The 14,093-nt window shown below is 41.8% G+C and overlaps 1 protein-coding gene across 1 annotated transcript in view; it reads right to left on the reverse strand.

Annotated features, from left to right (window-relative positions):
* Positions 1–2,590: 2,590 nt before the first annotated feature.
* The window catches only part of OSGIN1 (oxidative stress induced growth inhibitor 1), a 30,760-nt gene continuing 19,257 nt past the window's right edge, over positions 2,591–14,093 (reverse strand). Inside the window, exons 3-6 of the mRNA XM_088458347.1 lie at positions 12,115–12,251; positions 8,093–8,284; positions 6,486–6,577; positions 2,591–4,552 (exon numbers count right to left, since the gene is read on the reverse strand). Coding sequence (XP_088314473.1) covers positions 3,565–4,552; positions 6,486–6,577; positions 8,093–8,284; positions 12,115–12,251 — 1,409 coding nt within the window. The 3' untranslated portion in view covers positions 2,591–3,564. The remainder of the gene's footprint in view (positions 4,553–6,485; positions 6,578–8,092; positions 8,285–12,114; positions 12,252–14,093) is intronic.

Below are 14,093 nucleotides of genomic sequence, written 5' to 3' on the forward strand. Positions count from 1 at the left end.
GCAGGTTGGGATAGAACATGGAGACTGCCAGGGAAGGGATCAATAGACCTCTCTGACAATGCTTTCTCTCCTTGGACAGAAAGGCTAACGGCATCTGCAGGCCAAGCTCAGAAAAGCTATGCTCTCCATAGCGCAGGATATTTATATATATATATATATATATATATATATATATATACATACATACATACATACATACATACACACATATACACACAGTCAGGTCCATAAATATTGGGACATTGACAGAATTTTCAGATTTTGGCCTCTATTCACCACCACAATGGTTTTGAAATGAAACAAACAATATGTGCTTTAACTGCAGACTTTCAGATTTAATTTGAGGGTAATTACATCCAAATTGGGTGAACGGTGTAGGAATTACAACGGTTTCTATATGTGCCTCCCACTTTTTAAGGGGCCAAAAGTAATGGAACTATCAACTCAAAAGCTATTTCATGGACAGGTGTGGCCTATCCCCTCGTTATTTCATTATCAATTAAGCAGGTAAAAGGTCTGGAGTTGATTCTAGGTGTGACATTTGCATTTGGAATCAGTTGCTGTCAACTCTCAATATGAGATCCAAAGAGCTGTCACTATCAGTGAAGCAAGCCATCATTAGGCTGAAAAATCAAAAAACAAACCCATCAGAGAGATAGCAAAAACATTAGGTGTGGCCAAATCAACTGTTTGGCACATTCTTAAAAAGAAAGACCGCACCGGAGAGCTCAGCAACACCAAAAGACCCGGAAGACCACGGAAAACAACTGTGGTGGATGACAAAAGAATTATTTCCCTGTTGAAGAAAAACCCCTTCACAACAGTTGGCCAAATCAAGAATACTCTCCAGGAGGTAGATGTATATGTGTCAAAGTCAACAATCAAGAGAAGACTTCACAAGAGTGAATATAGAGGGTTCACCACAAGATGGAAACCATTGGTGAGCCACAAAAACAAGAAGACCAGATTAGAATTTGCCAAACAACATCTAAAAAAGCCATTACAGTTCTGGAACAACATCCTATTAACAGATGAGACAAAGATCAACTTGTACCAGAGTGATGGGAAGAGAAGAGAAGGAAAGGAACTGCTCATGATCCAAAACATACCACCTCATCAGTGAAGCATGGTGGTGGTAGTGTCATGGCGTGGGCAAGTATGGCTGCCAATGGAACTGGTTCCCTTGTATTTATTGATGATGTGACTGCTGACAAAAGCAGCAGAATGAATTCTGAAGTGTTTCGGGCAATATTATATGCTCATATTCAGTCAAATGCTTCAGAACTCATTGGACAGCGCTTCACAGTGCAGATGGACAATGACCCGAAGCATACTGCAAAAGCAACCAAAGAGTTTTTTAAGGCTAAAAAGTGGAATGTTATGCAATGGCCAAGTCAATCCCCTGATCTGAATCCGATTGAGCATGCATTTCACTTGATGAAGACAAAACTGAAGGGAAAATGCCCCAAGACCAAGCAGGAACTGTAGACATTTGCAGTAGAGGCCTGGCAGAGCATCACCAGGGATGAAACCCAGCATCTGGTGATGTCTATGCGTTCCAGACTTCAGGCTGTAATTGCCTGCAAAGGATTTGCAACAAAGTATTAAAAAGTGAAAGTTAGATTTAGGATTATTTAGTTTGTCCCATTACTTTTGGCCCCTTAAAAAGTGGGAGGCACATATAGAAACCGTTGTAATTCCTACACCGTTCACCTGATTTGGATGTAATTACCCTCAAATTAAACCTGAAAGTCTGCAGTTAAATCACATATTGTTTGTTTCATTTCAAAGCCATTGTGGTGGTGAATAGAGGACAAAATATCAAAATTCTGTCAATGTCCCAATATTTATGGACCTTACTGTATGTATGTATGTATGTATATATATATATATTTTTATATATTAACGGGGACTGTGGTCTGCATAGCCCGATTCAATGATTATTGCCCCATTATTTAGACTATGTGGATAAAGTAGTTTCTACATTGGTTTAACCTTCATAGACACCATTATCATAATTCAGTGTACGCGGATCCCTATGTTTTTTTAGCTTTTACCTAATGTAGTGTAAAGCCTAATATTTTTTTTTGGAGTCGTCGCAGCTGCAGAATTTAGAAAAGTGGAGGGGACGTTGGAGAACAGCCCCTAAATATCTACTACAGTATATGAACAAAAAGAACAATTTTATTTAATGTGTCATGCAATATAACATGGCTCTACTACATATATTAGGCAACAATGTGCTGTATAATAGAAATAATAAAAAAGGTTATGCAACATTTTTACTCAGGCATGTTTAAACCAAACACCCATAGTAAAGAAACAGACACCTCCCGCTTGTCACATGACCCATTCTGATAAATTCCTTTTGACAAATGAAAGAAAAATTTGAAATATAAATTTTTTTTATTAAATGTTTTTTCAATGTAGGAACCATTTATAGCACTTTGTATAAATGTCAATGTTTATTTACAAATGTACACAAAAACAATTATATAAAAAGAAGAGCGTTAGTCATTTCAAATATAAATATACAAAACATTTAAAAATTAACATATTATATATAAAAATATATTAGCAGTTTCACATTTTTATATAGAAGAAAATATATAAAAAAAATAAAAAAAAGGGCATTCGTGCATTGGATTCAGCAATTAAAGTTTAACTTTACCTAAAAAACAGAATGATTTTAAAATGATTAAAGTCTTTTTAACTTTCCTATATTTCATCTTTCCCATGTAATCTTATGAACAGGGCTATAATCCAAAGGGTTATTAAATATAAAATACAAGTAGGTTTGTATTAAGATGCTTATAAGATTGACAAATACAGTATATTTGCATACATTCGCAAAATCAACTGTCATTATAAGGTTGTGAGCACCACTCAGCCGAATAGGAAATGTATATACAAAGTGGAACATCTCAAGGTCTATTAAGGTTTTTAAAAATGTATATATTAAATATTACAAGATGCCCTTTCATCTTAGATAGTCCTGTGTTTTTATGTTGAGTACACATACATGGGAACAAAAGACTATTTTTTTAGTGCAGGAGAAGTAAGAACCATTAAAAAAAAAAAAGTATATTTTAGTTTTAAAAGATGATCTATGTACTATGTATATTTTGTACATACAGTAACCCTTTTCATAAAATCACTTCACGAATATGAAGATATAGCTTTACATTATGGTCACTGTAACATATCCACACATTGTAAGATTGCGGTGTAGAAATGATAGCTTATGTATACAAACACTCATCAGAAGGATTAGAGGGTAAATGTAATAGCCTGCGACTTACAGGCATTGGCGAGATCTCAGAGAGTCTGGACGATGTTTTAGAGTGGTAATCGTTTAAAAGGCACCAAAACCGGGTTGGTTTTGCCTTTTCAAAGATCGCCACTTTAAAACATTGGCCAGACTCGCCAGGTACAGGTCTTCCTTGGAGATGGAATGATGCAAATATAGGTTTGCCATTGTCAAGTTGGCGGAGATATCCAAGCTGTGCATGTTTCATGAAGGTCTAGGACTGCTCTAGAAGACACAGTGGTGGGTTGCATTCATTAAGGAGGCTTCACCTGAGATTTTAGCAGAGAGCTGGCAACAGCCAAAGCTCCTCCTTGAACAAAACGTACAAAATAGTCTCCGGCCAGAGGTCCCACCGCATAGAGTCCTTTTTCCTGAATGCACTCGTAGCTGAATGGATCGATATCAAGAGGGTTTCTTTTGGAGCTTACGGGTTGTTGATTGTCTGTAGTCAGGTGTATACCACTTTTGGGAAGAAAACACAAGTTGGGGTTGGAACCAATTAGTACAAGGGCCATGGAGACTCTGAACACCTTGTGTTGGCCATGCTTGTCTCTGAAGATACACTTCTTATCGTCATTGAAGAAAACGGCATGGTGCTCAGGAAAGCTGATGTAGCCCTTGTAGGGTCCACCTTGAAAGACGGACTGCTCCTTCATCATTTGGTGCACCTTATGGTACTCTGGGTACATGACCTGTGGTAACTGATTGAAGATCAGTGCTGGATCATTAACACGTCTTCTAAATGCATGGATTACGGGAATGTTATAGTGATGAGCCAGCAGAATGGCATCTGCAGCCGTCAATCCTGCCCCAATGATCAGTACTGGATCAGTGTCTTGGTCAACTCTTTTAGCTTTCACTGCCTCCTCAAGGGCAGAAAGCTGGTGTGACACAAACGGAAGATCTTCCCCTTGGACGCCCAACAGTAACGGGCTGTCGTAAGTCCCCGTAGCCAATACCACGTTCTCTGCATAGAGACAGAAGTTTTTCTTAGAGCCAGAGTCATGTTTGATAAATCCACTAACTCTGAAGAGTCTCTTCTCCGGTGCGTTCTCGCCTTTACACTCTGGAGGACTCAAGATGATCTCATTCCCAGGAGAACTGTCAACATCTTTGTTCATTTTTACAACAGAGGTGACAAATACGCCAGACACAAAATGGTCCTCAAGCCTTTTGTTCTTTACATAGTACTGGTAGTAGTTTAGGATGTCACCTGCCGTGGACCTATCATTTCTAAGGTTTCTAAAAGAAAGCAGAAATAAACATGGTTAGTTAATAAAACAACTACCACTAGTTTTTCCAAAATCACAGGGCTCCTCTGCATTGAATGCCTGTGGCTCTGCTAAGTGGTGGGAACTAGATTTTGCAGACATATCCTGGGGTTTCGGTTGGAAGGTCGACACTAAATAGTTAGACACCAATTAGTTGAAAATCAATAGGTCAACAGGTGGAAAAGGTTGATACAAAAAAGGTTTATTTTTTTATTTTTTAAGGGTTAGGCACTAGGAGGGACCGTTAGGTTTAGTGTGAAGATGAGGGTTAGACAACAAAAATAATGTGTCGATTAATTTGTGTGTCGACCATCCCCATGTCGACCTTTTGACCCTGTCGACATACATTCATGTCGACATTTTGTATGTCAACACTTTGTTCCTGTTGACCTACTGACTTTTTTGACCAATTGGTGTCGACCTGTACAGTGTTTATTATACTCAACCCCATATCCTGCTCCTGTCCTATACATCTTTCCTTTACTAACAACCACAAAAGTGGGCAGGTCATTTTGTACCACAAGATCAGCAGTCGTGTCTGAACACTCTAATGAGCCGACAGAGTGATTTCTCCCAGCTCGGTTCAAAACTAGAGAAACACAGAGCAGGAAATGAAAAATGCACAGAACCCAGTAAATGAGCCGTGCTTTTCACAGGACTAGAGACCGTAAATGTAGATCTGTATCAGAAACTAATCACTGTGCCAGGTACATTCTTCTTGTGCTTGTGAGAGTCATCTGATTAATATTCAAAATTCCGCTTTACATTTTATATTTTGTATGAGGCTTCAGCTGGATTCAGTGCACAACAGAGTTTGTGGGGTTTGTCGTTGATAAAACAGTAAACCTGTTTGGTACGTTTTCCAGCAGGCAAACCAGAAACGAATTGCATATTAACAGCTTAATCTGCACAATAACAAAAACCTATTATTACTTGAAATATCTATCAGATTTACACACTATTGGAAGAAGAATTGTGGTTAAGCAGCTCCATTGTGAAATTTTTAAATGGAAGAATTGCTAAGGCCAAAAGTATTCATAATTATGTATTTTGTATGAATGCCCAACTGTATGAAAAAAAGAATATTACTATTCCCAAACTTGTACAAGTAGCTGTGCATGGTAAATAGAGGTGGCAAGGCTTTCTGGACAGTATGTGCTAATGTAAGAGAAACTAGCTGATTGTGGGCTTGATTCAGAGGTGCCAGCTATTGCAGCCGCAACTGCGTTTGCCACAGCGTGACTGCATTTTTATGCTAATGCCGCGGCCAATGGACTTCAGACAGAGACGGCCAACGACTTAATCACTAATCCACCGCTGTGCGTAGACGCCATCGGTAGCACAATTGGGGATTGCACCAGTACTATGGAGGTGCAGATTCTCCATCTGAACTTGGCCACCAGTGTTAGTGCAACTGCGGCAAAGGACGCAGTCGCTGACTGAGTCATGCAGCGGTGGCTCGCCACTCCAGTTACCATTCCAAAAACACCCACTGAAACTACCTCTAGCTGCCGTCCAAATTTGTGTCCGTGTCTTTTCGCGGTAACCATCAGGACGCATGTGCAGTCCGACTTAGAGGCATGCGCAGGCTGAGACATCGGCCACTTGCGGGCGGCATCGACACTGCGTGCGCCACTGAATCAGTCCCTGTATTTGCTGCCCTGTGAATCAGAGCCTTTTGAAACAGTAATAGCATTTGGCAATGCAACTGGAGATGATGGCCACAAAGTGGCGTCAGAACAGCAGCAGTTTGTGGCCACCGACATCGCCAGTCTTCCTCGACACCCGACAGAGCTGCGCAAGAAAACGGTTAGTGCTGGGGTTTAGCTGCGCACATCGCAGTACATCATGGCCGCCCATCACAGCAAACTTAATACAGTTTATATAGTTCTATCCTTTCTTACCTCCTTTTCATTCTCATCCAGTCTTTAAAAGATAAATCTGGGAGGCCCATCCAATCTCCACGACTAAGAGTTATCATTGACCCCTCAATGGCCTAAAATACAAGTATTAATGCTGGTTATAAGTCTGTCACTAGAGCACCAATCACATTGAGTGCATCAATCTGCAATGTCTGTATTCTAGTTATTTGCTTCCTAATACAATTATAGAATTACACATATTATATTGATATATACAGATGTGTCCGTGTGCTACAAGTCGCGTTACACAACGTATGAGCGCCGTGCGACTTGGTAGCGCAGAGTGTCTTTCCGTGCAATGTTGCCCCTTAGAATGTGTCTTATTAGCAAAGGGATGTGAATAGTATGGACAAGCAGGGTCTGCTGAGTAAAATGATATGCGGCATGCCTATACTCTGTCTTCCACTGCGGGTGTATCTGCATGCGAAATGCTACGTTACAGTGTCAGCGGCTGTGACACTGTAATGTACAATTTCGCAGGCGGATGCACCCGCAGTCGCACACAGAATACAGGCATGCCGATATTTTAATCAGCAGAAGCTGCTTGTACGTCCCATTCGCATCGCTTTGCGAATAAGACGCATTTTAAGGGAAAATGTCCCACGAAAAGACGCTCGGCTCTACAGAGTCACACCACACATGGCGCCACTAGAAGGGCTGTTTAACACACAAGGAGGTTACATTGGACAAGGAGTTATACAGACGAGCAGAGGTGTACTTTAGAAAAAGTTGTTCTATCTACAGACATTTATGTCGGAACAGAGGCAGAAGTAAACATGGGGAGATACACAAGATAATAACTGCAGGCGTGATAGGCAATGCAGATATTAATAAGCTACCAGCAGAAGCTGGATCTGCAGACACCCATGCATGTAGAAGCAAAGTTTGCTATGACAGGTTTCCTCTAGATCAGTGGTTCTAAAACTCAGTCCTCAGGACCCCACACAGTTCACATTTTGCAGGTCACCTAGCAGGAGCTCAGGTGTATTAATTACTCACTGACACATTTTAAAAGATCCACAGGTGGAGCTAATATCTCACTTGTGATTCTATGAGGAGACCTGGAAAACATGCACTATTTGGGGTCCTGAGGACCGAGTTTGAGAACCTGTGCTCTAGATGCTACATAATACTGTAGGTCTCAGGAAACATTCCCCACTAGTCCCTAGTCTGCAATGATCTATAACTATTGCGGGCAGAAGGGAATGCACCTAGATACTAGAAAGAGGAACTAAATGTGATATTAAAGGGTCAATAGAGACAGCGATTTTGTGGGCTGAACTAATATTTAACCATAAAAGTGGTTCATGCCGGGAAAGTCGCTAGCTCCTGGTGAATAGTTATGTTGAATATTGGTTTGGTCCAAAAAACGGCTGCCTTGGAAATCATGACCTTGTAACTAAATATACATCTGTGCGTTATAGGGTACACTATTTGATCCCGTATGAACTAAGACCTATGGTGACTTGTTATTATCTAATGTACCTAGCTTTTTATAATAACTAATGCTTCATCTCTAGGAAGCTGCATTCCACATGCTCAATTATTGGAAGAGCAATAATAAATTGTTCTCCACGATAGATACATACATTCCATGCCCCCCCTATTGGTCCTCTCCCCAGCACCAGGTGGGGAATGGCTCGCTCCGGTCTTCGAGTCCAGCTCAATACAGAATCCACATCTCCAACAAAGTCAGTGTCTGGTCTGAGCAGCGTATCAAACAAGAGAGCAGCTGGGCTGTGGGAGCGACCCTCCAAACCCTCAGACAGGTACTCCAGATCCTATAAAAAAGGTACACACAATCATGAGACACTCATCAACAAATACATGGAATAACATAATGGTGGTGCTAAACTAAGGATCTACCTTTCCCCAACACTGCCCATGGATTGTCCATTCCTATTGTGCTACAAATAGGCGCTGTAGGGCTAAGTTTCATAAGCAGCGGTTTTGGTGTCATTTTATAATAGTCACGGATTAACGCTTGTTTTCAGGTCTTATAGGTAGTATTTACTAAGCAGCGTTTTTTCTGTCTAAACTGAAACTGCCATCAATCCCCCCAATGGGTTTTAAATGACAACCCGCCATGGCTTGTTCAACTGGGCAGCGATTTCTATTGAAACCGCTGCGGATTAGAAACTATTCTATTCATATAATGGTGATTTTATAGACACAACATTCAACGGACATCAGAAACAGACGACTGTGGAATAGAAGCTATAGCATTCTATTCATATTCATTTACCTGTGTTACTGTGTTATAGAAAGCACCATTCAATTGATATCACGGAGACAGACAGTTGGCTACTTTTACTTTGTGGGTTTATCAGGAGTTTAAGTAGAGAAGAAGGAGAAAGCTACAGTATAGGACAGCAGTAGGAGAAAGATATAAAGTGATTGCTAACTATGACGAGGTTTAATTTTTTATAGTAGTCTTGTTTCTTGTAATGTATTTTGCCTGTTTGAGGTGTTTTTTCCATAGTTTTTTTTATTTTTAATTTTAAGTCCTTTGTGTGTGTGTGTGTGTGTGTTTTGTGTGGTGATTGCATGTTATTTATAAATATATATAAATAAATGAGGTTTTATATTTTTGTTTATTTCTGGTAAAGTCCAGTAATGTCTGGTGAGAGGCATCATAATCCCCCATAGACCAATTGGATGAAATTCCCACCAATCAATCCTGCCTGTCAAAATCAATTTATTCACCTGGTGTTTCATAATCACGCCTGTCTGAGCCTAGTCATTTTCTTGGGCAGGTTTTCAAAACCACCGCTTGATAAATCCAGGGTTTCTATTCTTTTCACCGACTAAAACATTGAAGGTGCTGAAATTCAATTTTATTCCATTGTAAAGTTCACTATTAAGGTGTTTTTGGTCTTGATAAATCGGCAGGTAGCCAAACCACCACAAAACCACCAAGATTTAGAACCCACCGCTTAGTAAATTTAGTCCATAGTGTTTATTACTGTGGAAGCCTGAAGTAGGTTTAAGACTTGTTCCCATAGGTGTATTATGTGGCCAATTGCATCACAATAGAATTCGGTTTAGAAATATTGCTTGTTCCAGATGAATTTATGGGGGCGATTCAATTCACGGCTTGGCCGCAACGTACCCATCTAAAATGGCCCATCGTGACCCGGAACATCGCTAGTTCCCTTGCACACTACAGGAAAATTAGCGATGTTGAACCTACTGTAATAGGCAGTTAGTTATATATAGCTGAACATCGCAGGATGATCAGTGACGCATCGATGATAACTGAGTCGGCTCCAAGGAGTGAAAAGGATTACTACAAGTAAGGTAATGTGGTGAGAATTTCAGTTCTGCATTTTCTTTTACTTAAAACACATTATAGATAAAACCAGTTTACTTAATGGCAGCAGAACTGGATTTAACATGTGATTCAACTTTAAACAGAATACTGATGGCTAAGAAAATATTATTCACACATGTAGGGTCCCCAGGTGGTAGTATAGAGGCCTGCAGGCTCTGCTGTCAATAAAGGAATCAGTTGATTAAGTTGATGTTGTTTTCTACTTAGATAAGTGGGGGGGTGTTATTTGTAATTGCTCAAAGGGGACTTCTACTGAATGATTATTCACATTTCATCTTCCAAAGTGTGTATTTCATGCACAAGGAGGTCACCGCAACCACTCAACAAGTTCTCTCCTAGCGGCTGCAGCAATTATTTTGTGTCCTCTGCTGCAAAAATGGAAGTAATTTAATTGGCATGGGCACGTGGCAATGTACAAAGGAGATCCATAAATGTGCACTGTGCACAGAGGGCCTGATTCAGAGCCGGACGCTCTGAAATAGCGCTCGCTCTGAATCAGGGCGTTTTTTTTCTTTTTTTGTGCGGCCTCCTGACCACTCGTATAGCTGTGGGTGACCACCCACAGCTATTGCGAGCGGCCAGGTGATGGTCAAGACCATCGCGACCATAGGGCTTGCGATGAGACCCTTGTGATAGGGTCTCATTGCCGCAAGCCCCAGTGGACTTCCTGCTCTAATAGAGCAGGAAGTCCACCTACTGACATCAAGAGGGATGTCAGTAGGGCCGCCCCACAAACGACAGGTGTTCCTGCAGGAACGCCTCCGTTTGCTCAGCCACCCCACCCCCCCCCGCCCCACCTTCCAAATGGGGCGAGCTGTCGATCAACATCGACAGCCGCCCCTTTTGGATGCGAGCGCTGGAGCGAGTGCTTTTTGGACTCGCTCCGGGACTCGTGCACCCTGCACGTGTGCAATGGGCCACCATCGACCATGCTTGCGAGCGGGTCTGAATCATGCCCACAGTACCATACAGTTTTAAGTCACTGGTGGCGCAGTAGAGAGCATGGTGCGCCCAATGTGGATTAAGTTAGTACACTGCTTCACTGTGCAGTCTTGTGCGTTTTCGAAAGGCCGGGCGAGTGGGGGCGGTCTGGACAACGATTAGGGGCCGTGCTGACAAGAGGGGATGGACCAGATGAGTGCGGGCAGGACCCCCTGAAGGCTTAATCCGCCACTGTGATGAGCCCAGATATTTTTGAATATATACAAGCTCGATCTAGTAAACAGTTACTCCAGTTATTTGTGCAGTTAAGTGCTGATATTTGTGTTACATTTAGCGATTGGCTACTGTATTGTTGCATTTTGCCTATTTCCCTATAGATTGTAAGCTTGCGAGCAGGGCCCTCCTACCTATATATCCGTCTGTTATTATCCAGTTTTGTTCTATTAATGTTTACAATTGTAAAGCGCAACGGAATATGCTGCGCTATATAAGAAACTGTTAATAAATAAATAAATACATTTTGTTATTAAGTGTTGGCATCTGTGCTACATTTTATTTTATTTATTTGTCCCACTCCAGGGAGTTATTATTATATATGATGTTTTTGTAATAAATTGTTACTTTTTAACGTCTGTGTGTTGGTTTGTAAATTGAGCGCCACCTGATTTTATTTCTGATATAAGTCCTGGCTGCAAGATGGAATTCTGTGGTGCAGAGAACACTGAATACCATCATTCAATATTTGAAGAGCATGAGCAGGTCTACGGGAAAATAGCAGCGGTAGCCATTTTCCAGGCGTTTTGTGAAGGGCTGCGACACCCGACGCGGGACTTCGGAGCGTTAAGTATTAGAAAATATGGGTGCACCCATTATAGATACACCCCTGGGGCGGTACACCTGTCAAACCGTAACGCAGGTGTCCTAAGGCAAGCTCAAGGAGGACAGAAACCTCCCGTGGAGCAGAAGGGGCACGTGGGGTTAAAGGAGGAGTATGTAGGAGCACTGACATGTACCATATAGGTCTCATGAAATATATTTCATCTAGATGATGGCAGAAATAATAAATGTCATTTAGAAGCTTCAAAACCCTGACAGACAATAGGAATAGCTCTACCCTTATCCTTATAACATAATATCATAAATAAACAGGGAAATTTGCTTTATTGCAGCTTCGTCTATAGCAAGATTTGCTTTACATTGACCCAGATAACCGTAAAACTTCCCGCTATCAGCAATATTACACTTGTTGTACATTATATCTCAGACATAGCAGTGAGTTTATCTCCTCCAGGACACCACCATAGAATTCTGTGTGAGCTCCAGGTATCTGCTTACCTGCTGTGTGATCGGGAGCTCAGGGAATTCCTCCAGCTTCCTCTGTAATAAGGGGTTTGGATGCACAGCTCCTTCTTTCACATATGGAGTATAACCGGACAACAGGTACGATAGGCAGATCCCCGATGGGCCATTACCTGCAAGAAGAAACCCATTCACAATGCCATATAATCATACTCTCTGCAAAGAAATTAAATGTCCTCTAAACCCTAAATTTAAAAATGTCCAGATCCATGAACGAAAAACATATTGGGGGAGATGTATTATAGCAGCACGCATCGTGCGGCTAGAACTCTTCCTTCTTCACCTCTGTGCCGAGATGTAAGAACGGTCTGAGCCACTGACCATTCAAGGGCATGCTAATTTATAGGTACCAGCGCCGATAATGACAGGGACGCATAACGCCCCTGTCATCTAACACCCAACACCACATTAATACCCGGGCGAGAAGTGGTATCAGCGCACATAACGAGCGCTGATACCACTAAACCCCCATATCGCCCGTTTATACATCTTCCCCATTGTTTTGTATTGACTCGACTGCTCTGTTAGAATGTAAAGTGTTAGTCTACACACCTGAAGCACCCTACACGTTGGAGACAGACTCTCAGTAGGCTAAGCTAGCTACACACTATGCGATTTGTTTGGTCGGAACAACATTCGGCACGATTTTTCTGCAAGTGGAAGGTCCCAATATCTGCCGTACACACCCTGCCATTTAAATAAAAGGCTGCCGATTTTTACCCTCATGGATTGATAATTTGCATATGTCCGCCCACAAGGATAAAGAGAAAAATTGGTAAGAAATATGGTTTGATTATCACACACTACACTATATCGGGACTTTTTGGGTGATTTCTTCTGGCAAGTCTGGCCAATCCAATAAGTGAACAAGAGTGTTTGTGGGCGATTTCTTTACCATTTTATCACCGAAACGCTCATGCCTACACACTACACAGTAAGAACAGTCCGATCACCCCTTTATTGCCAAATAGGACCAATAATTGCATAGTGTGTACCTAGCTTTAGAGCTTAGACTGTAGTCTGTTAAACTGCTGTGACATCATGGACGCTTCCCTTGTACAGTATATGAATTCCCCAGTCAACACAATACATTTCTGCAGAGAGAGCCTATAATCCTGTCTGGCACTCTACAGCAGGGGTGGGGAACATTTTTTCTGCTGAGGGCATTTTGATATGTATAACATTATTTGCGGGCCCCAGTGCAGACCACGCCTCCTCTCTGTGTGATGACTGATGGGGGCCACAATCGCCAGTGATTACATCAATGCCTGGATCATCCTGAGGATGCTCTGGCGAGCTGTAAGGACAGTGGTGTGACCATCTGAAGTGTCCTAAGGATGCTCCAGGCAGCACTGCTGCATAGATTCTGGCTGCAGGATGCCATTCTAGGCACCCTGCTAGCCAGATGAGGCTAGCAGAAAAAAGGTCTGAGGGCCAGACCAAATGGTCCGGGGGCCTTATGTGGCCCTCGGGCCTGAGATTCCCCATCCCTGCTCTACAGCTTCAGAGATGAGCCTCCCTCCTAACAATATAAAATGTTCCTAAAAAAGGGAAGAAATATCTGAACACTCATTTGCTTTAATTATTTGTGATAAAAATAAGTGCTACAGAATCTAGTGCCTCGGCCAGTCCTGCTGGTGCACTGCAAAGCCTTTGGTAGTAGAAGACCTTTTACCTACTCTCTGGGAATATGCTGGAACTTAATAGATGTTTATTCTCAGCAACACTGCCAAGAAGATACTGTTAAATACAGGATAATAAACATTTGCTCTGCTAAAGAACCAGCTGCTCCGCTTCTCCAACTGACTGGCGGTGACATCAGCAGGCATGGGCACGGTCGGCTTACGTAATGCGATACATGTTGGAACTTGTTTCTGTACTTAAATAAAACAGAGATCAGGCCAAGATGTACAGCAGGCGTGACATGGATCAGGGATGAATCTAGGGCCGATACG

Source organism: Taudactylus pleione, unplaced genomic scaffold, assembly GCF_031769625.1.
Source record: "Taudactylus pleione unplaced genomic scaffold, aTauple2 ptg000828l, whole genome shotgun sequence".
Classification (NCBI taxonomy): domain Eukaryota; kingdom Metazoa; phylum Chordata; class Amphibia; order Anura; family Myobatrachidae; genus Taudactylus; species Taudactylus pleione.